Raw genomic sequence first — 27,387 nt, forward strand, 5'->3', positions numbered from 1 at the left:
AATCAAAGTCCACATCATAATACTCCATAGAGTAGATTCATCTTCACTAGAAAACTCAAGACAAAGAGAAAAAAAGTTAACTGTTTGCTGCCAAGTTTACAGAAATAGTTAAGGCTTCTTTATACATTATGAATGAAGTGCTCTCTCTCTCTCTCTCTGCTGATTTTTCTCTTCCTCCCCATTGACATCACCTGACTTCCATAACCACTGCATGTACATGTGCTATTAAACAGTAACTGTATGGAAGCTGCCATACAGACAAAGTTAAATGCATGGTCTATACCTGGGAAGTTACCCAGATTGCGCAAATTCAACTCAAATTCAATTCAATTTCCTTAAACCTAAGACCAGTTTAGAGAATTTTTTAAGAGTAAAAATAAAAAAGTTAGCAACTATGGAGATGGCTCAGTTGGTAAAGTGCCTACCACACAGGCATGAAGAACTAAGTTTGCATCTCCCACAACCATAAAAAGGCTGAGAACTGAAGTGTGTGTCTACAACCCCAACACTGTGCAGACAGGAAAATAATACTCCCTGGAGACTTCTGGCCAACTAGTCTAGTCAATTGGTAAGCCCCAGGTTCAGTGGGAGTCTGATGGGAGATGTCATTCTATAAATATGCTTCTCATACTGGTTAATGAATAAAGCACTGTTGGCCAATAGGAAAGCAAGATAGGCAGGACTAGGAGACAAGGAGGATTCTGGAAGGAGTAGGGAGGAATCAGCATGGAGAGACTGGAGAGAACAGAGGTCCAGGCCCATTCTCGGGTAAGATAAGACCACGTGGAAATACTTAGATTAATAGAAATGGGTTAATATTTAAGACCGAGCTAGCCGATAAGAAACAAGTAACTGGCCAACAGCATTTATATCAAATACAGAGTCTCGGTGTGTTATTTGGTGGTGGGTCCAGGCCGGCAGGAAAAAATTAGAACAAAAACCATCCAAAGTGGCCCCCATCAAAGTCATAGAACCAACTGAACCCACCAGGAGAGGTGAATGTGGGCCCTTCTCCAGTCCACATTCCTCTCACTCTCCTTGGAGTTTCCTGACCCAGGGAATGCTCCTATGCATGTGCTTGGTAAACCTATCCCAGCAGGCCAAATCATCCAGAGTGGGTGCCACCAATGTCTTACACCCGCCTGCAACCACCTGGAGAGTCTTAGACCCACATGAAACCACCAGTAGAGCCATCAGAGTCTTGAACCTCCCTGCACCCACCAGGAGAGAACTTTGGACCATTACCCACCAGGAGAGAACCTTGGATCTATATCCACCAAGAGAGGGAGAGACCCCACCTGCACCCACTGGAAGAAGAGATAGGTGGACGACAGTATAAAAACACATTCAACAACAGAAAGATCGTTATGACGCCACCAGAGTCTAAAGGACTCTACACCAGCAAGACCTGAACATCCCAACACAGATGAAGCAAACTTTAAAAACAACTTTATGAAGATGATAGAAGAAGAAGAAGAAATGAGAAAATCCCTTAAAGAAATGGAAGAAAAAAACTAAAAGAATGCAAGAAATGGAGGAAAAAGCAAACCAAAAAATGCAAGAAATAAACAAATCTCTTAAAGAAAGCAAAGGAAGCCAAGAAGAAACAACCAAACAAGTAAACAATTCAAAGAGTTCAAGGCTTGGAAGCCAAAATAGAGGCAAAAGAAAAAAGAGGGAATCCACCCCCCCACACACCCCGCTTTCCACCATCTTGATACCTGTGGAGGCCTGCTGGAAACAGGACTCCTAAAAGGCAAATATGTCTGGAAGGCTGTGGTGCAAGGCCATTTTTGCTGGCTATAAGTGAGTTCTCCAGAACCAGAGCGAACACATAGCTCTTCGTAAGACTGAAGGTGTTTATGTCCGTGATGAAACTGAATTTTACTTGAGCAAGAGATGTGCTTATGTGTATAAAGCAAAAAACAACACGGTGACACCCAGAGGCAAACCAAACAAAACCAGAGAGATATGGGGAAAAGTAACTCGGGTCCATGGAAACAGTGGCATGATCCGTGCCAAATTCCGAAGCCATTCCTGCAAAGGCCATTGAACACAGAATCCGTGTGATGCTGTACCCTTCCAGGATTTAAACTAATGAAAAATAAACAAATAAAAGTGCATTTGTGCTCTTGTAAAAAAAAAAAAAAAAAAAAAAACCACACACACACACAGAATGAGGGAATACTAGTGATAGAAAAGCAAGGTAAATGATCAGGAACTAAAGATGCAAAAATAACCAACAGAATACAAAAGATAGGAGAGAGAATCTCAGGTGTTGAAGATACACTAGAGGAAATAGATTCATCAACCAAAAAAAATCTTAAATCCAACAAATCCTTAACACAAAATATCCAGGAAATGTGGGACACCGTGAAAAGACCAAACCTAACAATAGGTATAGAAGAAGGTGAAGAAACCCAGCTCAAAATGTGCATATTCAACAAAAGCATGGAAAAAACTTCCCTAACCTAAAAAAAGCCATGCCTATGAAAGTACAAGAAGCTTACAGAACACCAAATAGACAGGACCAGGAAAAAAAGTTCCCTGGCCACATAATAATCAAAACGCCAAACATACAGAATAAAGAAAGACTATTAAGAGCAGCAAAGGAAAAAGGCCAAGTAACATATAAGGCAGACATATCCGAATTATACCAGACTTCTCAATGGAAACTCTGAAAGCCAGAAGGTCATGGATAGATGTTCTACAAACGCTAAGAGAACATGGATGCCAGCCCAGACTACTATACCTAGAAAAGCTTTCAATCACTAAAGATGGAGAAAACAAGATATTCCATGACAAAACCAGATTTAAACAATACATATCCACAAATCCAGCCCTACAGAAAGTACTGGAAGAAAAACTCCAACCTAAGGAAGTTAACTACACTCACAAAAACATAGACAATAGATAATCCCACTTTACCAAAAGCAAAAAGAAAAAGGAGTAGGGTGGTATGAAAGCACACACAATACCAACTACAACAAATTCAAAACAAACAAGAATTAATAGTCAATGGTCATTAATATTCCTCAATATCAATGGTTTTAACTCACCTGTAAAAAGACACAGACTAACAGAATGGATATGAAGACAGAATCAATCATTCTGCCGCATACAAGAAATATACCTCAACTTCAAAGACAGACATTACCTCAGAGTAAAGGGTTAGGAGAAGATGTTTCAATCAAATAGACCTAAGAAACAAGCCAGTGTAGCTATCATAGCATCTAACAAATTAGACTTCAAACTATAATCAATCAAAAGAGAAGAAGAAGAAGGTCATTTAATATTCATTACAGGAAAAATCCATCAAGATGAAGTTTCAATTTCTGAACATCGATGGCCCAATTACAAAGGTAACCATATTCATAAAGAAAACATTACTAAAACTCAAATCACACACAAAACACTACACACTTATAGTGGGAGACTTCAACATCCCACTCACACCACTGGACAGGACCACCAGACAGAAACTTAACAAAGAAACAAAGGAAATAACAGAAGTTATGACCCAATTGAGTTTAATAGACATCTACAGAACATTCCATCCAAACGCAAAAAAATATACATACCTTCTTCTCAGCACACGAAACTTTCTTTAAAATCAACCACATAACTCAGCAACAAAGCAAACCTCAACAGACCAAAAAAAAAAAAAAAAAATTGGAATAACCCCCCTGTATCTTATCGGATCACCATGGTTTAAAGTTAGAATTCAACAATAACACAAATTGCAGAAACTCTACAAACTCATGGAAATTGAACAATGTGCAACTGCACCATTCCTGGGTCAAGGAAGAAATTAAAGACTTCCTAGAATTCAATGAAAATGAAGACACAACATAGCCAAACTTATGGGACACTTTGAAAGCAGTGCTGAGAGGAAAAGTGTATAGCACTAACTGCTCACATGAAGAAATTAGAGCATAGTCATACTAGAGAATTAACAGCACACTTGAAAGCTCTGGAACAAAAAGAAGCAAACTCACCCAGGAGGGGTAACACCAGGATATAATCAAATTGATGGCTGAAATCAATAAAGACCAAGAAAACAATACAAAGAAATCAATGAAACAAAGAGTTGGTTCTTCAAGATGATAGACATGATCAACATGATAGACAAACTTTTATCCAAACTAACCAAAAAGCAGAGAGAGAACATGTAAATTAACAAAATGAGAAATGAAAAGGGGGACATAACAATGGGCACTGAGGAAATACAGAGAATCATCAGGTCATACTTTGAAAACCTGTACTCCACAAAATTGGAAAATTTAAAGAAAAAAGACAATTTTCTGAATAGATTACTTACCAAAATTAAATCAAGAACAGATAAGCAATTAAAATAGACCTATAACCCCTAATGATATAGAAGCAGTTATCAAAAGCCTCCCAACCCAAAAAGAAAAAAAAAAAAAAAAAGCCCAGGACCAAATAGTTTCAGTGCAGAACTCTACCAGAAATTCAAAGAAGAGCTAATACCAATACTCCTCAAATTGTTCCACATAGAAGCAGAAGGGTCATTGCCAAACTCTATTTACAAGGCTACAATTACCTTGGTACCCAAATCACACAAGGACACAACTAAGAAAGAAATACTCAATAAAATACTGGCAAATCGAATCCAAGAACACATCAGAACAATCATCCACCATAACCAAGTAGGCTTCATCCCAGGGATGCAGAGATAGTTCAACATATGAAAATCCATCAATGTAATTCAACATACAGACAAACTGGAAAAAAAAAAAAAAAAAACCACATGATCATCTCACTAGATGCTGAAAAAGCCTTTGAGAAAATCCAACACCCCTTCATGATAAAGGTCTTGGAGAGATCAGGGATAATAGGAACATACCTAAGCAAAATGAAGGCAACATTTAGTAAACCAACAGCCAACATCAAACTAAATGGAGAGAAACTCAATGTAATTCCTCTAAAATCAGGAACAAGAAAAGGTTGTCCACTCCTTCCATATCTCTTCAATATTGTACTTGAAGTTCTAGCTAGAGCAATAAAACAACAAAAGGAGATCAAGGGGATACAAATTTGGAAAGGAAGAAGTCAAATTTTCACTATTTGTATTTGCAGATGACACGATAGTTTACATAAGTGACCTGAAAAATTCTACCAGGGAACTCCTACAGCTGATAAGCACCTTCAGTAAAGTAGCAGGATACAAGATTAACTCAAAAAAAAAAAAAAAAAAAAGTCTCTACTATATATAGACAATAAAGGGGCTGAGAAAGAAATCAGACGAACATCACCCTTTACAATAACTACAAACAACATAAAATATCTTGGGGTAACTAACCAAAGAAGTAAAAGACCTGTATGACAAGAACTTTGAGTCTTTAAAGAAAATACCAGAAAATGGAAAGATCTCCCATGCTCTTGGATAAGTAGGATCAATATAGTAAAAAATGGCAATCTTGCCAAAATCAATCCACAGACTCAATGCAATCCCCATCAAAATCCCAGAACAATTCTTCACAGACCTTGAAACTTTGGAAAAACAAAAAACCTAGGATAGCCAAAACAATCCTGTACAATAATGGAACTTCCGGAGGCATCACTATCCCTGACTTCAAGCTCTATAGGGCCACAGTAATGAAAACAACTTGATATTGGCACAAAAACAGACAGCTAGACCAATGGAATCAAACTGAAAACCCTGATATTAATCCATACTCCAATGAACACCTGATTTTTGACAAAGAAGCTAAAATTATACAATGGAAAAAAGAAAGCATCTTCAACAAATTGTGCTGACATAAGTGAATGCTGACATGTAGAAGACTGCAGCTAGATCCATACCTAGCACCATGCACAAAACTTAAGTCCAAATGGATCTAAGATCTCCATAAACTCAGTCACACTTAACTTCCTAGAAGACAAAGTGGAAGGTACCCTTGAAAGAATTAGTACAGATTCCCTGAATGTGGGTGTCAGAAGGCCTGGGCAGTCTATGGGGCCTCTGGCAGTGTATCCAGTATTTATCCTTAGTGTACATGGACGGATACTCTCTCAGCCTAGATACACAGGGGAGGGCCTACACCATACTCCAAATGATGTGACAGACTGTGATGATAACCCATGGGTAGACTCACCCTCCCTGGGGAGTGGATGGGGGTGGAATGGGGGGGATCAGTGGGAGGCATAGGAGAATGGGAGGGAGAGGGAACTAGGATTGATACATAAGACTGTTTCTAAATTATATAAAAATATATTAAAATAAATAAAATCCAACTGAAAATAAGAATAAATAAATTAGAGCTAGGTGGTGGTGGTACATGCCTTTAGTTCCATTACTGGGGAGGCAGAGATAGATGGATTTCTGTGAGTTGGAGACCATCCTGATCTACAAAAGCTAATTGTAGGGGCAGGCTCCAAAGCTACACAGAGAAACCCTGTCTTGAAAAACTAAAATTAATAAATAAAAGTAAAGCACAATGACCTGACCTCTAGCCTCCAATTACACACACACACACACACACACACACACAAACACAGAGAGAGAGACAGAGACAGAGACACAGAGAGAATTATATTAAGGAAAATGACTGGGACATAATAAGGACTTTTAAAAAAAGCTATCTTTATTTAAGTTTTCTTAAAGTCTATTTTAAGTTTTCTTTAAGTCTATTAACTTTAAGTTTTTTGATACACTAACTTTGTTATTAATATAAGAATATGACAGAGATTTTAGGTGAGCTCCCTCAAGAATATTTTAATCTAAAATAAAACTTAACTCTGAAAAGAGTTTATACTAGTTATTATAGGTGAATGCTTATAATCCCAGCATTACAAGATTGACACAAGTTCAAGTCCATCTTAATCCTCATAGTGAGTTCCAGGGTAAAACTACACAAAAACCCTGTTTTATGGAAGGAAGAAAAAAAAAAAAAAAAAAAAAAGGCAGGTGGTGATGGTGCACCCCTTTAATCTCAGCACTCAAGTGGCAGAGGCAGGTGGGTATCTGTGAGTTTGAGTCTATGGAGCTAGTTCCAGGACAGCCAAGGCTACACAAAGAAATCCAGGGGGTGGGGACAACACAAAAAAAAAAAAAATTCCTATGCACTTATGGGGTGCCCACATCCACCCAAAAGCAGTTTGTTTTTGGTGGGTTTTGTCTGGTTTTGCTTTGTTTTTGAGACAGGGTTTCTCTGTGTAGCTTTGGCTGTCCTGGAACTTAGTCTGTAGACCAGGCTAGCCTCAAACTAAGAGATCAGCCTGCCTCTGCTTTCCAAGTGCTGGGATAAAAGGTCTACGCCACCACTGCCCTGCCCCAAAAGCAGCTTAAGTTAACTTTCTTCCCTTGTGTTTATTGTTGCTTTGTTTATCTGTTGCTTGTTTGTTTGTTTTTGGTTTTTTGTTTGTTTGTTTGTTTGTTTGAGACAGGGTTTCTCTGTATAGCCCCAGCTGTCCTGGAACTTGCTCTGTAGACCAAGCCATCCCCAAACTCAAGATCCATCTGCCTTTGCCTCCAGAGTGCTGGGACTAAAGGCATGTGCCATCATTGGGCCCTTGTGGGTTTTTGTTTTGTTGTTTAAATCTTCATTTATTTTAATTATGTAGCAGCATATATATACACACCAGGGTATGTGGGTCAAATCCCCTGAAGGTGGAGCTAGAGATAGTTGTGAGCTACCTAATAAGGATGCTAGACACCAAACTTTAGTCCTTTGGAAAAGCAGCAAATGATCATAAACGCTTGTTCTAGCTAGTTTTATGTCAACTTGAAACAAGAGGAAACCTCAACTGGAAAAAATGCCTCCATAAGACTGGCCTGTAGGCAGGCCTATAGCATATTTACTTAATTAGATATTGATATGGAAAGGCCCAGCCCATTGTAGGTGGTATTACCCTAGACAGGTGGTTCTACCCTAGACAGGTGGTTCTATAAGGAGGCAGACTGAGCAAGTCACAAAGCAACACCCCTCCACATCCTTTACATCAGCTCCTGCCACCAGGTTCCTGCCCTGTTTGAGTTTCTGCCCTGATTTCTTAGTGATGGACTGTGATATACAACTGTAAACTGAGATAAACCCTTTCCTCCCCAAGTTGCTTTTAGTCATAGTGTTTTATCACAGCAATAGAGCCATCACTCTAGCTTCCTAACCTTTTTTTTTTAATCTCTAATAAAATGGAGCATCTGTTATTAACAGATTCAGATGCAGCTCCTAGACCACAACCACAATGCAATGAAAGCTTAAGTTCTAAATCACAGACCTGGCTCTCAAAACATGAAGTTGGCAAAGTCTCAGTATTCTTCACAATGTTGCTCAGACAAAACTGTGGACATTTATTTAAGAACAACTTTTAGCAAAGTGTTTTTTCTTAGGGTTGTTGCCTAACACCTGGGTAACTGAACAAGTCAGCATCCAAAGCATTGTGACTAACACTGCTTTCACAAAATCCTAACAGTTTCTCAACTTTCCACCCTCATCTTTAAAATCTGGTCGTTGCACTAATGTATTACAAATGATGCTGGCGGAGGGCATGCAGAAAGCAGCTGATCTGCTGGGCATCCCTGAAAAACCTGATGCTGCCACTCTCCCACTAAGCATCTGCCCAGGCAGAGTGCCCACAGCAGGCCCAGAACAGCCAGCTATAATGAGACACTTGTGTTGGAAATGCATTCCAGAGTTTCTGCACACCCAGGTGCCATCTGATCATGAGAACTCCTCATAGACTGGTTATTGGTCACACAGGCTGAATTCAGTGTTGGGAGCTTCTGCAGTGTGGGATGTCTATGGAAGGGAACCTTATGGAAGGACAATTTCTCTGGCAAACTGAACAATCAGAAACCATTAAAGTTTAATAACAAAAAATATACCAAAAATCTACTGAAAACTAGCCAATTTTCTAGATATTGTTTATTATTTGTTTAGAGGTTTTTGTTTTGTTTTCTTTTGTTTTTGAGGCAGGATTTCATGAAACCCAGGCTGGTGTTACTACACAGTCAAATAATGACCTTGAAATCCTCATTCTTCTGCATAAAGTATGCCAATAATTTCCAGCTCTTGGAGTTATCAGCATGCATTACTGGATTTCAGTTTTTGTTTAAAACATCAGAATCTGATTCATAAATGACAAGCATCAAAAGAGTCAATGTACATTTTGTACAATAATTTATAACAAATAAAGTGATTTCACCAAACTATAGCAATATATCTTTATAACCCTTCAAAATTTAAAAACTCTTAAAGATGAATAGCCAACACACACACCAGAATAATCTACCAGTAAATATTAAATGCCTTGAGATAAATTTTGCTATATACATTTTTAACTTCAAGAATCTATCTGGATGGAAGTAAAAATTGTAAGAATGGAATTCTCACAGACATTTATAAAACAAAATGCACATTAAACCCTTCAATTAAAGACCCATAAAGTAGTCTCAGTGCTTTTTAGCCCACCTTCTCACAGCAGGGATCTAATCCCTCCAGAGGGGTGCAAACAAACTTCAAAGAGAAGATTAGGCCCAGACACTGCCTGTGCAATGTAAGGTTTATATCTAAGTTTGCCCGGAAACATAGAGATGCAGGTCTGAGGAACAAAGGTAGATTCTTTACAATCATCAAAAACAGCCACATTAATGCCTAAAATAGAAACAAAAAAAAAAAGGAAAATACACCAAATAACAAGAAGGTTGTAGAAGAAGAAAAAGGTGCCTGAAGCCAGTTCACTCATTAGGAACAGCAAAAGGAAATCTGACAAATTACCAAAGAGCACATGTCCTTTTCCAGCTCAAGTTCTTATACCGTTAGGATGGTATCCCTACAGTGTTAAGGTTCTTGATGTAATTTCTATGCAGTACTGACAAATCACATGCCTTTTTCTATTCTCAGAGTGCAGCACATGTAAGAGACAATTAAGGGTCTTCACTGATGTTCACACATTAAGACAAATCGATGGGAAAAAGACCTGTCTTTACAGATCAGAATATTTCTCTCCAGCCATTCTCACCTTCCTATTATTAGCTGATTTTTTAAGGAGGATCTGAAATACCTCATTACTTTATAAGCTGTTTTAATTATAGGTAAAGTATAACTTAGTAATTCAGCTTTGTTTTCCCAATTTGTACAAACCATGGATGAAAACAATCAATTTAGAATTTAACTCTTCCAGATATTAACTAGTTTTTAAAAAAATACTACTAGCCTTTAGTAAATGCTTAAATGTAAAAAGTCAAAATCTCTAAAAGAAATATCTGTAATGGGTAATAAGGAAAATATTGATTTTATACCATATTTATACCAAACTGAGAAGTTTGGATCAAAGATTCCAGAGAGTGAAAAATCAAATAATAAAATAGAAAATATTTCCAACACATATAACCAGATAGTATCCATAATGCATACTTTATAAGCCAACAATGAATGGTTCCTTAAAAATGATTAAGATGCTAGCTGGCCAACCTAGGCAAAATGCCATACTCCAGAGTCAATGAAAGATCCAGCAGGACATCCAATGCCCTCCTGTGGCTCCCTCACACAGGTGAGTATACTGGTACATACATCCACACATTCACATGCATACACACAAATAAAAATATTTTTGGGTTGTGAGCCTAGCCTTTAATGGCTGAGCCATCCCTCCATTCCTGCAACTTTTGCCCCATGCAAAGTACCATTGTGAAAGGAGGGCCAACGTGAAACACCTAAGGCATAGCATAGGATGAGGCCAGAGATCTTTGCTGCCAGGACTATAATTGGCATAAAACCACAAAATATTCTTAGCCTGAATAACAGTCATGTGATCACTTGTACTATATTATTTGTTAACCCACACTTGTGAGTTTCATACAATTTTTATACAAATATTGGGATAGCTATCATATGCTTGTTGATAAATACACTGAGAACACAAATCACACACTCACACACACACACACACACACACACACACTCATATAACCTGGGTATAACCACAAAGACACGAATACACAGATACAAATCCAGAAATGAAAGAAAAGACCTACATTTTTTAACATATGTTATTAGAAGGGAAGAATGTAGCTACGAAACTATTCCTAAATTAAAGAAACTACAATAGACATAAAAAACATTAGGGTTCTATGAACCTGTTTTAGATTCTGAACTAGAACATTCTTGAGAAAACTGATTCAATTTAAACATGACAACTGACATTGCATCATTGTTATTTCAACAATAGGACTAGGATTATAAAAGAAAATGTCCTTATCCTTATAAAGTCTGCCCTTGAAACATTTAGGAGTACAGGGCCACATCTGCAAAAGAAGATTGTGTGAGTAGTGACAAAGTAAATGTAACATGATAGTGATACATCCCAGAACACTATGGAGGGGAAATTAGGTAACTATAGAAATAACAAAATGTTCATCCTTGAATTTATCTGTCAGATCACAGATATCATCAAATGGGTACTGAAGTCTACCCACAGAGAAATGGCTGCATGCACATCTGATTACTTGATCCTAAGTCCAGTACTCTCCCTACACAATAAGAGATGGGGCTTAACATGAACCTTAACTTTCTACTTCCAGAACTACATAAATGTGCAATCTACTTCACATGGGGTGGGGGGATATCCTTCATTATAACAAATACTGTACAAATCCCTGCAGGAAACATGGAAAGATGCATACAAGTACTGCCTGCCCTCAAGAAAGCAGCTTAGCAGTATGAAGTAGAACTGAAACAAGAATCCTAGCTATCCCACACAGTAGCTACATGGCCTTGGTAAACTACTTTACAGCTAAGATTCTAGTTTCTCATTTGTATTATAGGGATGCCATTCAATTGCCTTTAAAGATTACAATTGTTGACAATATAGATGCTCAGCTGATATCATATGGCTATATATAACAGACTAAAGGTCATTTGATCAAAAGTCACTCTGTATATAATTATAAGAATCAAATTAAAATAAAGCAATAGAAAACAGTACCAAAGACATAAAGCCAGTTAAGGGCATAACTTATTACTTCAAGTTTCTAATCCAAGTAAATTCACTCTCCCAAAACACCAAATAATATATGCAAATGTTTGGGTATGAGGATGAAGGCACCAAGAAAAAGGGCACAAGGCTATGTTTTCATTAAGCAAATAGTATTTTAGGTCAAAAAGTGATCTACACAAGCTAGACGAAGGTGACATACAACTTTAATCCAAGCACTCAGGAAGCAGAAGCAGGTGGATCTCTGAGTCCAAGGACTGCCTGGTCTACAGAGCTAGTTCCAGGACTACACAAAGAAACACTGTCTCAAAAACAAAAGAAAGAAAGAAAGAAAGAAAGAAAGAAAGAAAGAAAGAAAGAAAGAAAGAAAGAAAGAAAGAAAGAAAGAAAGATGTTCTATAACCTCAGCTAGATCCCACTGTTCAAGATACTTATGAAATCAAACTAAATGATAAGGAGGAGTTTCCTTCAACTAGTCTCCAACCTTCTTTATCAACAGTTTTGCTAAATTTAGTCTATTTCAGGCAGTTTAGAGGCAAAGAATTATCTTTCTATTAATTTGAATCTTATAATCGAATTCCAAGTCTTGCCCAATAGCAAGGCCTAAATAGTTGGCTTCCAGGCATCTATGATATGCAAAACAACACCCAATGATTAAAATAAATAAAGTCATCCACTAAGCCAGTGGATTCCAATCAAAGCATTCACTATACTTTGGTTCTCCAGTTTTCCTAATATGGGCATGAAAAATGAGGAAAGGCACTTAAAAGAACTTAGACATCACATTATCTGTTTTGTTTTATCTGTTTCGTTCTGTGTACAGCTATTCCATACAATAAAGGGATATCATTATCATAATTAGATAAGTTAGTACCTGAAAGAGTGCCACCTGTCCTAGGATAGGCCACTTCCACATATACTTCAAATGTAGTCTCTGGGTTCTGCCTACAAAAGAAACAAACCATGATTATTGACAAGGACTGAGACAGCATTATGCAAAAGACATGGGATGCAGTGTAAAACAGATCTCTATTAAAGTCAGTAGCTCTACAACTAACTAGCTATGAAAATCTGGGCAGGATATTTAACTCCTGGGCCATAACCATCACAGCATACAAGATGAAAACCCCAATCCCCAAGAACTGTGCAACTTAAAGAAAATACACAAAATTGATCTGGACACAATGTCTGGACATAGTAAGTTAACCATGACTATGACTTGACATGTGTCATGTTTCTGACTTCCAAGCTGCATTTTCAAAGTTGCAGGCAGGATTTCTGAGGAAATTTCAGCTCAAAGAACCAAGAGCATACAGTAGCACACTCTGCTGCACATATGACAAAATTGACTTTTGAATAGTAGGAAAGAGAAACAATACCTCATTAGAATATTGTGACCATAGAATGCTAGTCTAAATTTAAGACAGTGTTAGCCTACACTGGCCATACCATATGTATGAATGTTCACTATTACATTCCTTTACCTTTTTAATGTCATGAACATTCATAATAAATTCATGAAAGATCACCGTACTAAGAGAATGTTTATAGTTGTTACTTCTGGGTTATAAAAACCTGTGGTTACATTATCTTTTCTGCCATAATGAAAAGATAACTACTTCAAGACTGGGTAAAAATCATTTAGCAAGCTGGGCACAGTGGTGCATGTCTTTAATCCCAGGCCAACCTGATCTATAAAGCAAGTTCCAGGCCAGCTAGAGCTAAAGAGACCCTGTATCCAAAAAGAAAAAAATAATTCATTTAGCAAATAATATTATACTTTCAAATATCTAACTAAGATATATTTTAAACATAACAGCAAAGCTTAAATAAGGACCTTCCTGGGTTGTTTAATAATATCTAGGGGCCTAAATTTAAATCAAAGAAATACTTTGAATGTTCCCAGGAAAACCTACATCTCCAAATGTCATTTATATCATGTGATCCTTACTGTGACACTGTGTTACTCTCACTGAGCAAGTGAGGTACATGAGAAAAAGCAGTCTGAAGAACCTGTCTGCCTCCCTTAGCTGACTGGAAACATAAGCAATCCCAGAATTCATGCCATCCTTTCTCCAAGTCCACATTTCACTGAGTAGATGATGACCTGTGATCTCCATGCTTACACATCTTAAGCCCACTGAGTTTTGAGATTGTAAATGGCATCAACATGTTTTCTTATTAACACATAAAATAACATTCATCTTATGAACACTAGCATCTTAAGAGTTGGGAAAATAAGGTAATACTTGCTCTAATCCCTTAGCAGTGGAAAGAAAATGTTTTATAATTTGTGAAAGCTCAGTTTTCTGCTGTAGAGAAACTCAGGCTTTAGCTTTAAATAAGTGCCTTGAGTAGAGAGAGAGTTGACTATTCTAAAATTTAAGGTATTTAAATATACTTAGTTAAATATAGTTACTGAGAAATAAGAGACTAAATTAGAGCAACTTTAAAAGAAAACTTAAGTTTTAAGGGCTTAAAAAAAAAAAAGCTTGCTTTTTTTTTTTTTTTTTTTTCTGCCAACAGGGTAGAACATGACCTTCAAAACTGATACCAAATGTGAAGGAAATACCATTTGGAACTATCCCTTCCAATCACAGACCTCGAGGTAGAGCATCTGACAAAAGGAGCACTATTAGTTCACAAATAATAGATGCTAAAATGTGAAAAGCAGTAGGAAGATTTTCTCCAAAAACCTAAAAATACCTTTCTTTTGCAAATGGCTAGATTTCATCTCAGAATGATGATTCTATGGATTAAAACAGATTTCAAAATGTCTTCTACACATAGCCCCTTTATTCAAGCAGATATCTGTAAGTTCAAGTACAGCTTGGTCTACAAAGTGAGTTCCAAGGCAGCCTGCACAGAGGGTTACAGTTCCAGGGCTATACAGAGCGACCCTGTCTCAAAAAATAAAATAAATTATACTCTATCCAACTCTAGGTCCCTGTGGAGGCTCTTCAAAGCTCCCACACATTTTTTTTAAACTCAATTCCCACTTCTTCTGCTTTTTTTTAAATATGTTCTTAAAACTGAAATGATGAACATGAACATGTGCAAGTATTATATTCAAATTCTAAACAGTTACACACCCATGCCTTAACCTGTGTCACAGGGCATTTTGTAAAGGCCCACTCTAAGGAAAACGATGTCCTAACTGGCTATTCTTGTTGCTTCTGGTCCTTCTTTCTTCCTGCAACCTACTTCAAGCAGGCATCATGAAAACACCCCATCATCACAACTTACCATGGTCAAAGACCTCCAAAGGCACAGTTCTCAGTGCTTGCTTAACCGCATAGCAGCTTTTAGAACAGCTCATCAATTTGCCCTGCCCTTTCAAACATACTCTTCCTTTCCCTTCTTGGAAATCACGCTGCTGGACCCCTGCCTTTCTCAACAGTGCCTCTTTGCTAATCTCTCATGTAAGAGCTCCTGCTCCTGAACCTGGTCAAGTATCACTGTCTACACTCATCACCTAGAAGACCTCACTCAGTCTTGTGGCTTTAATTACTGAGCAAATACTGGCAAGCTCCTACATCCTTATCTTGAACCTGACTTCTTCCCTGACTCCAGATTTTAAAGCCTACTCAACACTTATGCTTAAGCATCTCAAACACATATTAATCTAACATAGGTTTTTATTTCCCAAACTTGCACCTCCTAAACTCTAACAGTTATTCAAACCAGCAAAACTTAGTGTTTCTGACCTCTTTATTTATCATTACCAACAGTCAGAAAACTCTGATTCCCCTATAAGAATGTATACAGAAGAATGTATACAGAGAACAAAAGAGTTGGGAATTTAACATTTAACTTTGTGGTATCATGCCCAAGTGTTTAGCTCCCAGCACACATAAAATTAAATAAAAATCCAGCCAAGCACTTCTTGATACCCTTAGTTAATACATTACTCTCCTGACGATATCTCCCTGTTCCACTCTTTTCCTCTATGTGTTTTATACTTCAATTTTGCATCCAAGAGTCTGTTCATTGTAAAGTTCAGACTGGGTCAGCCCTCCATGCAAAATGTCTCCAAAGCATCCCACATACTCAAAGTCAAACTTCAAGTTCTAGTGCTAGATGTATCTAATGCCATTGAACTGAGTACTTTAAAATGGTTAAAATGGAAAGTTTTGTTATATGTATCATGCCATAATTTTTAAAAATGGAGTTAAAAAGAAGAAGGGGCAAGAACCTACATGACCTGGCCTCTTCCTACCTGTCCAACTTCACTTCAGATCTCTCTCCCGGTACAATGACCTTCTTTCTGCCTCTCAGACACATGAGCTCACCTCTATCTTAGGGCCCTTCACACAGAACTTCACATAGTGGTTCTTACTGTCACCCAAAACTCTACTTGTACTTGGCCTCAGAAGATCAAGCCCATTATCTAATTTAATTCTCTGCAGCATCTAATTTAATTCTCCACATTATACCACTCCACATTATACTGGTCATGGTTAGCTTTCCTCTTCCATACATAAGCTGTTGAAGAATAGGGATTTTTGTCTCTCAAGTCAGGTAATGTTTCTCCCACACCTAACCAAGTAAATATTAGTAAGGGACAAAGGAAATGGAGACTAGTCTTCTAAGAGTCTAAAAGAGTACAGTATACTACAGTTCCATGTGTTTCAACTTTTAGTATGGATTACAATTGAGAACTAATTAAAAGATTTCTGTCCCTGCCAGAGTCTCGGAGGTGGAACCCCAGATTTGTCTTCCTAACAAATAATCAGCTAACAGTGGTTCTACTTGACTTGTGACCACATTTTGGAACCACTGATCAAGTTACATGGAATCCTCCCAATAATTTAGTGTATACAACTAAAATGTACATAAAATGAAGAGTGTACATCTCAATACCTTTCAATAGTATTTTTGTAATGAAAGACACGTTTCAAAGAAAAGGGCCATTTGTAGGAACAAGTATTCCTACCTCTCATATGTCTTGCACTATCTGTCTCATTCTAATGAGTAGTAAGTAATAAGCCATGACGATTCAGTTCAGACAGCAAGCAGACTTCTATTGCATGGAGCCATAGATTCTAATTGTCTTTCTCAAAAGAAAGAAAATGAAAGAAGAAAGAAGAAGAAACAAGAAAGGAGAAGAAGAAGAGGAGGAGGAGGAGAAGGAGGAGGAGGAGCAGAAACTGACTAAAATGCTAAGAACAAACTGGTCTATAATTATAAGCTGTAATCATGCTTACCCATGATATTTTACATGTTGCCTTATGGAAGAAGTGGTGACTAATGTTGTGAGAAATTATATAACATAACAAATATACATAAGTTATTTTAAGGGCCAGTAAAATCAATGCAGATGAAAGCATTTTTTTTATTTCTTTGCAAATAAAAAAAATAAATTAGAAAGTGGCTCCTCTAAATGCAAATGGCCACATATTCCTTTCTTAATATTCTCATTAAGCCTGTAAACAATAAAGGCCATAGCAACTTGCACAGGATCTCTGAGAGCACCTTGAGACTGCTTATTCTTCCAACACTCTTCAAGACACTCAGTATTTTTAACTACTTGGCTAAAGGAGCTGAAAACCCTATTTCTGTCCTATTAACACTCACTGCTAATTTAGAACATGTAATGATGCTGAGAATACCATGTTCAGAGCCAATTTTCCAATATGGACCCAAGTCTTCCCAGAGCCCTTTGTGATACATCTTAGCATATTACCATGGAAATGTCCTGGTTCTGCCACAATGCCCCATTATTAATTGCCTTTTACTCATACACATGCCCTCATCTGGAACTCTGCCTACCTGCCAAGCATATTCTTTGCCACTCACTAGCATCTTCTATGGTCTTGCACCATCAGATCCAGCCATAAAGAACCAGGGTAAGTCTCTAGTCAAACCACATTCCAATTCCAGTAACAGTACCATTACTGTATAATCACCATCATTTACTAGTTATTTCTTGGATTCTGTGATCCAAACAGTGTTTTTTAGCGGGACCTCATGTCATTTTCAACATAACCCCTGTACATTACATTAGCCCTGGACTGGAGATGAGGACCACTAGGACCCACAAATGATACATGGGCTAAAGACAAGGCAAGGAAACAGCAAAGAGGGAGGAATTAACACCAGGCACTTTCCTGGCCTAGATTACTCATCTGTTCTTCCCTTCTGCAAGGACTTACCTTCTCAGTCTTTCAAGAAATTTCATATACCAAGATTCAGATCAAGCCTCTCTGTGTTGGCTAATTTCATGTCAATTTGACACAGCTAAATAGAATGGGAGTGCAGAGAGCCTCAATGGAGAATATGCCTCTATAAGATCAGGCTGTAGGCAAGCCTGTAGGGCATTTTCTTAATTAGTAATTGGTGGGGGAGACACCAATTATTGTGGGTAGAGACACCTCTGGACAGGAGGTCCTGAGTTCTATAAGAAAGCAGGCTGAGCAAGCCTTGGGGAACAAGCTAATAAGCAGTACTTTTCCATGGCCTCTGCATTGACTTCTGCCTCCAGGTACCTGCCCTATTTGAGTTCCTGTCCTAACTTTCTTCAGTGATGACCAATGATATGGAAGTGTAAGCCAAATAAATGCTTTCCTATCCAAGATGTTTTGGTCATGGTGTTTCATCACAGGAACAGAAACCCTAACTAGGATACTCCTTACACCTTGAGTTTTCTGCCAGGTTTAGGTTCCTCTGTGCTATGCTTCCCATCCTCCAGGCTCTTTGAATTCAACCTGGGTACAATTATGGTTGCCTTTTAGGAATCCTGATGCCTATGCTATATAGCTTAGATGCATGGTTCTCAACCTTCCAATTCCTGCAAACCTTTAATACACTTCCTTCATGTTGTGGTGACTCCAACCATGAAATTATTTTCATTGCTACTTTATAACTGTAATTTTATTACTGCTATAAAACATAATGTAAATATCTGATATGCAGGATATCTGAGACTCTGTGAAAGGGTTGGTCACTCCCAAAGGGGTTGAGACGCTCAAGTTCAGAACCCTGACTTAGACCAAATCCCCAAGTAGCTGAATTCTTTTTTTTTTTTTTTTTAACACCTCTGTGTTTATTCCAAAGTGCATTCAAGGCTGTGTTTCAATTAAGCATCTATCTACCCCAACAGACTGGCAGCTCTTTGAGGGCACCAAATGTATTTTTTCATACCCCTGGTCTGACACCTGGCACAATAAATATTTCCTGAATGAGTTTTCTTTAAACCTGACAAGCAGTTTCCAGCCTCTCTTGCTCTGGCAAGAGGTAATTTACAGAAACTCACTACTCTCACTGATTACTCTTCAAAGATGTTTTCCTTTGGAGTCAAAGGTATCAATACGTCACACCTACTGACAACAAGGGAAAGTGACAGACACAAAAAGCTAAAATGTGTTTGAAAGAAAGGAAGTCTTCTCGATTCTTGTTCCTGGGAGAATGAGGGCTGAGAATAAACCAAGAGAATATTACTATTCACTGCCCCTCCAATGAACACAATTTCACTCAGTGACTCGCGCTTCTTTGCTCAGTGCCCAGGACCATGTTATCAACCGCGCTTCTTTGCTCAGTGCCCAGGACCATGTTATCAAAATGATTATGTACACTCAGCTTAAAGTCACAAAACAGACAAAAGCTTTGCCAATATTCAGGCTACAGGCTAGTATACTGATTGTTTCCCCCCACCCCACCCAAAGCATCACTCTGCTAGATCAATTAAGATCTGCTTTTCATCAATTAGAACATATTAAGAGATTAAGAGAAAAATGTGACACTAACTCCAAACTAAATGAGTCTAGGTTGCATGGACCACCATACCACAGTGCTGGACTCTTGTCCTTTTAAGTATATAACCCTGAAACACACATTGTTCAGACCTCTCATGTCACTGCCTTCACAACTCCAAGCAGCTTTGACACAATGTTTCGTACAAACACAGACATGAAGGGCTAAGGTATGAATCAACTGGCACTGCCTGAACATGGATAACATGGTCATCAGAAATGGTAAACACCTGAGAACTTGCTGGCAAGCATCACCTAATAAACATATATCCTGTTAAGCTAAACAAACAAGCAAACGCCAGTGTTAATATTCCCAACAAGTCTCCATTTGTTTCAGTGAGCTCTGAAATTAAAGCCATTTTCCCAGGTTGAAAAATGCTATATCAAAGGGTGCTTTCTACCCCCTAACAAGTTAACACCTTCCTAGAAGAATGCAGTTATTGTTGAGACTTGTTAGAAGTGATTAACTTAGTTGTGCAATTATATAAACAAGCCGTTTCAGGACTTTACACTTCACTTTTCATTTCTAATAATATTCTCAGGATCACATTAGTAAGGGTTCACAGATACTGCTACAAAAGGAGTTACAAAGTTTTTCTTCCATATATCACTAGGGAAAGGTCTTAAACCACTCTGTGCTACCAGCAGCATTCCAAATAGAGGATGGGGAATCCCTCAGCAATGTGCAGAGCTCCACTATGTTCACAAATTCTCTCACAGGCCAAGTTTCCTAAGACAATCTAAGCATGGCACCAGTAGTAAGAGCATATGCAAAGACAGTATTTCATTACCAATAAATACATTTGCCCTTTAAAAATAAAAACTGGAGCCAGTGAAATGCCTCAGCAGATAAGAGCACATTTTGCACAAGCCTGGTGGCATGAGTTGTACCCATAGAACACAGGCAAAGGAGAGAACAGAATTCATAAAATTGTTTTCTGACCATATTTATATCATGGCATATGAACACATGCACATACTAATAATTTCTTTTTAATTTCCACCTCCCTAACTTGTCATCTTTTTAACAATTTAACCCTAAAGCTATGAGGTAGGCAAATCAATACCCATGCTGGTGACCCAGTGTGGGGAGTACCTGAGCAAGTGAAAAAAGAGTGACTGCACAAGGGAAGTCAGCACATGAGCATGCAGCACAGCCATGCTGAGGGGTGGTTTACAATGATAGCTGTAATCCAAGTGGATAAGGAAGGTATCTAATGAGGAACTGCTTGACTTGGGGAGCTGGGACAGCTAGACCTGGGAAGTTAAAGCATGGACAGAAGGAGGAGTCAACAAATAAGGGCAGCCCAACATAAGATATCAAAGGCAAAGACATGAGGAGCATTCCAAACATAAGGGAACCCCTGTTAGGATATAAAAGATCAAACAGGCATGAGCTCACCAGGTATGGGCTTGAGGATTTATCCATCATACTTGACAGTCAGAGTCAAACTAGGCCAGTGATAGGAAAGAAAAGTAGAAAAACACTAACAATGAAGGCTGAGATCCCAAGAAAGCAGGGTGAAATGGGAGAGCATCCACATAGATTACAAAGGAAGAAGTCTGATCTATGGCAAGAATGGATGGCATGTGGATGTCTCACTTCTCATTGCTGAAGTTAACAGCAAACCAACATGACTCACATGGAATTGGGCTTGAATTTAGAGATATGAATATGAACTTAAGGCTTTTAATATATGTATTTAACAAACATATATTTCTTGGCTTTACCTAATGAGACAGCCTGGAAGGATCAATACCCAATTGAATGAGAACACTATGTACTAAAACATTGGCTCCTAAATGCAATCTAAAAAGAACCAGGATTCTTCATAAAAAATAGCTGACTGCAGGGCTGGGGAGACATAGAACAAGGTGAGCTTGGAATGAATATCTTATTGTACCAGAAAGTAGTGATCAAAGAATAGCAAAGATATATCAAAATGGACACAAGCTGCCCTGAAAAGGCCTCTACTGGTCAAACTTGGGGCAAAGTGGGTATCAGAATCAACAATACCATTACTAACAGAGTCCATGTTTGAACTGGGCTGGGCCGGTGCCAGTGCCGCTGTCGGTCTAGGCTGCACCTAGGCCCCAGGCTTTCCCTTACAACCTTAGTGCCCGCACCGCAGTTTGAGCAAACTCCTAGGAACAAATGGGTTTTTGGGCAAAGCTCCCAGCAGATCCAAGAGAAAGCCCACGGGCACCGCGGGAGAACAGAGAGCTAGCCTTGCATCTCCCAGCTGGGGAGCAGGAACTCTTGAGGCTCTTCTACTCCCTTTTCAAATCCCTTGTGGGCAAGGATGTGGTCGTGGAACTCAAGAATGGCCTAAGCATCTGTGGAATCCTCCACTCTGTGGACCAGTACCTCAATATCAAACTCACTGACATTAGTGTCACAGACCCTGAGAAACAGTCAAGAACTGCTTCATCAAGGGCTCAGTGGTCTGGTATGTGCAGCTGCCAGCAGACAAGGTGGACACACAGCTGCTACAGGACACAGCAAGGAAGGAAGCCCTTCAGCAGAAACAGTGATGCACCTCTTCCCCTCTCCTCCCGTTTCTATTGATGACATCATGATGTCCAACTGAAGATGAGGTGTTTTGTTCATTTTTTTTTCTTTTTAATTGAATAGATGAAAGGGATAATAGACGGAAAAAAAACTATTCTCTGTTGAGAAGGGAGGGTAAGAAAGCTGGGAACTGTGAAACTTTCCTGGTCCCTACCTTTCTCTCCTGTCCCTGGAAATGGGGGGAGAGCTTCCTAGACCTATCCAGGGCAACATGTAATACATTTTGGGGGAAATGAAAAGAATCTGTCCTGCATCAGGAATAAAAGCTATGATGCAAAAAATAAATAAAATAAAAGAGTCCAACCTACTAAATACAACAGAAAACAATATTGATATAAATGAATGAATAGAAAGTTTAATGAAAAATCAGGTATTGACATTGTTTCAAAGTACCACCTCACAAAAACACTAAATACAAAGAAAAGAGTAACTTTTCAGGGTAAAACTTGGTCAAAAACAACCTGAATGAAGTCAACTAAGGGACAGGCACTAGTAATGAGACAAACAGCTAGGATTAAACAAAAGGGGCGGAATCAAGTTTTTGGGATGGTCATGGCAGAGACAGCCTGATAAAAACAATTCAAGCAGAAAGTCAGGGAGAAAAAAAAAAAAAAAAAAAAAAAAAACTGTTACGCAGAAAAACTCTGACTTAAAAAACAAATAAAAACATCTGGTCTGTAATCTTCAAGTGTCTGGAAAACCAAGGAAAATGAAGGTCTCTTCCCAGCTGAAGGAAAGAAGACCTGACAGCTAAAGGCAACATGGGATTCTGAACTGAAGCCTTGGGCTATCAAGGGTACTAGGATAATTATTGAAATTTGAGTAGGGTCTAAGAATAGGTGTAGGAATGATTTTGATGTTGCACTGTTGTTACATAGGACAATGATCCTGAAGTCACTGTTGTTACATAGGACTAGGACTAGGGCTGGTGGGGCATCACTTTATTATTATTATTATTTTATTGAAATTAAAAACAACCTTATTTTAATACCAATCCCAGTTCCCTTCCCCTTGCCTCCTCCCATTCCCCCATCAACCCCTCATCCTTCCTGGCCATCCACTCCTCAGGGATGGTGAGGCCTTCCATGAGGGATCATCAAAGTCTGCCACATCATTTGTAGCATGATCTAGGCCCTCCCCTGTGTTTCTAGGCCCATAGAGAATGGACTCCCAAATCCCATTTGTACCCTAGGGATAAATACTGGTTCTACTGCCAGAGGAAGCATCTCTTTTGCATCTCACTTTAAACTGGTGCTTTTCTCTGCTAAAAAACTTCTATATATTGTATTAACAATTTTTCTTAGTTGTTTTTTAAAAAAATTAACAGAAATTTTCATTAATAGTACTTTCCCTGATATGCATAAAGGACTTTCTCGGTGTACTAAAGTGTGGTTTGATTACAAAACATCACAACACTTGGGTTCAAAATTCTAGGAGTCCTCACTTACAAAGCAATTAGAACAAGCCATTTTACCATTCATATTCTCCTCTGTCCAAAGGTAACATGCCAGCACTGCTCATCAGAAAAAATTCTTTTAAGGACAACAACCACAAAAAAGAGGAAGTAGTGGAGTGTATTGGTGCACTCCTTTAATCCCAGCACTTAGGAGGCAGGTAGTTCTCTGTGAGTTCAAGGCCAGCCTGGTCTATACAATGAGTTCCAAGATAGTCAGTTCCAAGACTGCCAGAACTATGTAGAGACCCTGTCTCAAAAAAAATGAAAGGAAGGAAAGACAGAAGAAAGGAGGGAAGGGAGGAAGGGAGAGAAGAAGGAAGGAAGGAAGATTAAGTGCTTTGTACACTAAATTGTTATAAAAGCTCTTACTTATTTATAAAAAAATAAATCTCTTGGGCCAATAACGGCTCAGTGGGTAGAGGCACTTAAGCATAGGCCTAACAACCTGAACCTACATTAAAAAGTTCAGTTCTGCCAGGAATGGTGGCACATGTCTTTAATCCCAGCACTCAGGAGACAGTGAGTTCAGGACAGCCAAGACTGTTTCACAGAGAAACCCTGTCTCAAAACAAACAAACAAACAAAAAAGGTTAGGTTCCCTGGAACCTACATTTTAAAAAGTCAAATGCAGTTGTGTCCATCTATAATTCCAACTCCCACTTTGACATGGGAGACAAAAATAGAATTTCCTGGAAGCTCTGGTGGCAGCTAGCCTATAGTATACAGAAACAAGAGAAATCCTGCCTCGAAAAAAAATGTCACGAAAGAAGACACTCCCCCAAGAGCTGTCCTCTGACTTCAAGTGCTCTTTTCCATTTCCCTTCCCAACCTCTCTCTCTAAAAAAATAAAAATAAACCTCTTCACCTTACCAATGATAGGTAAGTAAATCTACACATTATTGTATATTTCAAAGACGCAAACGTATGCTTTCAAATACTACTACAAAACACAACCCAGAAAATGAAAAATAATCCAAACAGAAACTTTAGTGTCAGGAATGAGCAAACTGACTTTTAAGAACAAGAGATACGGGGCAGATAGATGGTTCATCAGTTAAGAGCACTACCTGATCATCCAGAGGACCTGGTTTCAATTACCATCACCCACATGGTGGCTTCACAAAATATCTGTAACTTCAGTTCTAGGAGACCTAACACCCTCATACAGATATACATGCAAGCAAAACACCAATGCACATAAATAATTCTTTTTAAAAGACATAGATTAGAGTCCAAGTGATGGGGGTGTCCTTCTGTGTATATGTTTCTCTTATTGGGTGATGAATAAAACACTGATTGGCCAATAGCCAGACAGGAAGTAAGGTGAGGCTGTAAGACAAGGAAAATTCTGGGGAGAGGAGGCACAGAGAGGCCACCAGGAAGAGACACCATGTAGAGATCAGGAAGATAGGATGTGCCAGGCATTCTCTGCCAAGACAAAGCCATGGAGAAATTAATAGAAATGGAGTAATCATAATTAAGTTGGAGCTAGCCAGTAAGAAGCCCTAGCCATCAGCCAACAGTTTACAATTAATATAAGTCTTTGTGTGTTTATTTGGGGCAAAGTGGCTGTGGGACCAGGCGAAACAGAAACCTCCATCTTCATCCAAGCATTGTGATTCCCAGACTCCATCCTCTTTTATTTTTTAAATTAACTTGATGCCTTCACTATACAATTTTATCTATATAATTATACTTATTCTACGATGAATGCAAACACTACAAATGCATAGTTCTGAGTTTAGGCAGCTACATATACCTCTGCAATTCCCACTTTCACTAATTTTTATTTCCAAGAAATATATATACTCCCTTCAAAAACTATGTCATTACCCGAACACAACTCTTCAGAACTGTCAAGTCCTGAGCAGTCAGATCTTCCAGAGAACTGAGGACCCAGGTCAGGAAGACCCCAAAGCTAGAGAGGTGGCTCAGATGTTAAAGATTATGTCTAACCAGCTTTCTCAGTATCTTTTAGGCAACTGGTCCGGCGAATTCAATAAGTTAGTGCAGGACCTGAGACTTTCCATCGTGCATGTGAATTCCACCCAGGTCGACATCTTGGTTGCAGAGGGACTATCTACATGGATCACTCAAGCCATGAACCACCTGAAAGAATGGGCGGGAATGGGAGCCATGGCTATCTTCTTGATGCTTATCTCCTTCGTGGGCCTGTGGTGCCTTTGCAGGCTGAGGCTTGCTCAGAGGCGGTATGCAGCTATGGTTGTCCAGGCATTTACAGCCATTGAGGCAGGGCAGTCACCCCAGGCATGGCTCACAGTCATGAATAAGAATTGATCCTTCACGCTCAGGCTGTATAGCTTAGCACTGCAGAGTTGGCTCTGGAAGTGAGCAACTCCAAGAAGGGCAAGTCTGGTTGCATGTGGGTTGGTGTCCGTGGCCCCACCTCCAGGAAAAAGATACCAGACGGGTGTGGCACTGACTTGGCTGACTACCAGGATTCAGGGTCATTACAATGTCCACTACATAACTGGAGATCAGACCACTACCCTTGCCTGTCGCGTTAATAAAACAAAAAGGGGAAACAATTTTACTTTCGGTTCACTAGAACCTCTCGCTCAATACCTGAGACTTTATTGCCGCTTATCCCCGCGGTCCTTATTGTCCCACTCTTCCTAGGGAACCTTACTGCCGCTTATTTCCGCGGTCTTTATTGTCCCACCTTACCTTGGGAACTTACCAGGTGCTGCCCTGACTGCAAGAAGTTCTGATCTCCGTCCTGGTACGGGCCACCAGTTGTGGCGCCCAACCTTGACCAGCAAGGAAGACGCAACTCAGGGGAGATCTTCTTCTAGCAGTTTAATCAGGATCCTTGAATAAGCTTCTTCTTCTGACCCCGGGGGGGGGGGGGAATGCCCGCACAGGCTTAAATCCCCTTGCGCTGACCAACCCTAGTGAGCCACGTGGACCCTGCAGATAGGCTGCTCTTATACGGAAGCAAGCAAGCTGAACAGGCTTAGCCAAATAAGGACTTGTTTACAACAGAGAGTGCTCACCATCGGGAAGGTGGAAGGCAGAAGCCAGCACCATCTTTAAGGCACAGCACTTCGCAGCTCTCTACAAAAGATGCTTGCAACTCTTGAAGAGAACCTGAGTTCATTTCCCAGCGCCATCATCAGGCAGCTTGCCTTTAACTCCAGTTCCAGGAGAATCTGACATCTATCACTTCCTTAGGTACCAGCTCTCATGTGTACATTCCCAATGCACATAAAAATTTAACAATAATAAAAATAAATGTTTTTTAAAAAATAGAAAAAATCCAACAAGATAAAATATACAGTATCTGACATTCAATCAAAACTTGTAGAGCATACAAAAAAAATTAGAAAAATACAACACCAATTAGAATCAGCAGAAATTACTTTCAAATAACTATTGGTAACTGCATTCTACCTATTCAAAACCTTAAAATATACAGGGAAAAAAAAGAATCAAACTGGGGCTAATAGTTCCATCCTTAGTAGCTATAATTCTAGCTACTGAGGACATGACATTGCAAGTTCAAGGCCCACCTGAGTAAGATTCCAAGACTACTCTGAGCATCTTTTGTCTCAAAATAAAACATAAACAGATGGGCACAGTAGTAGAGAACTTGATTCACACAATTAAAGCCTATCATTCAACCTCCT

At 39.0% G+C, this 27,387-nt stretch overlaps 1 protein-coding gene and 1 pseudogene across 10 annotated transcripts in view; one reads left to right on the plus strand and one right to left on the minus strand.

The window, feature by feature from the left end:
- The window catches only part of Dennd1a (DENN domain containing 1A), a 467,485-nt gene that overhangs the window by 413,834 nt on the left and 26,264 nt on the right, over window positions 1-27,387 (minus strand). For 8 of the 10 annotated variants that reach the window (XM_051185345.1, XM_051185350.1, XM_051185346.1 and 5 more), the window contains exon 2: window positions 12,833-12,903. The exons of 1 other annotated variant lie outside the window; for it this stretch is intronic. In XM_051185345.1, coding sequence (XP_051041302.1) covers window positions 12,833-12,903 — 71 coding nt within the window. Of the gene's footprint in view, window positions 1-12,832; window positions 12,924-27,387 lie in introns of those variants that run through there. One more of the 10 variants, XM_051185352.1, reaches the window with a different exon arrangement.
- LOC127222852 (U6 snRNA-associated Sm-like protein LSm2) lies at window positions 21,791-22,258 on the plus strand (annotated as a pseudogene).

The sequence above is a fragment of the Phodopus roborovskii genome, unplaced genomic scaffold (genome assembly GCF_943737965.1).
Source record: "Phodopus roborovskii unplaced genomic scaffold, PHOROB, whole genome shotgun sequence".
Lineage (NCBI taxonomy): Eukaryota > Metazoa > Chordata > Mammalia > Rodentia > Cricetidae > Phodopus > Phodopus roborovskii.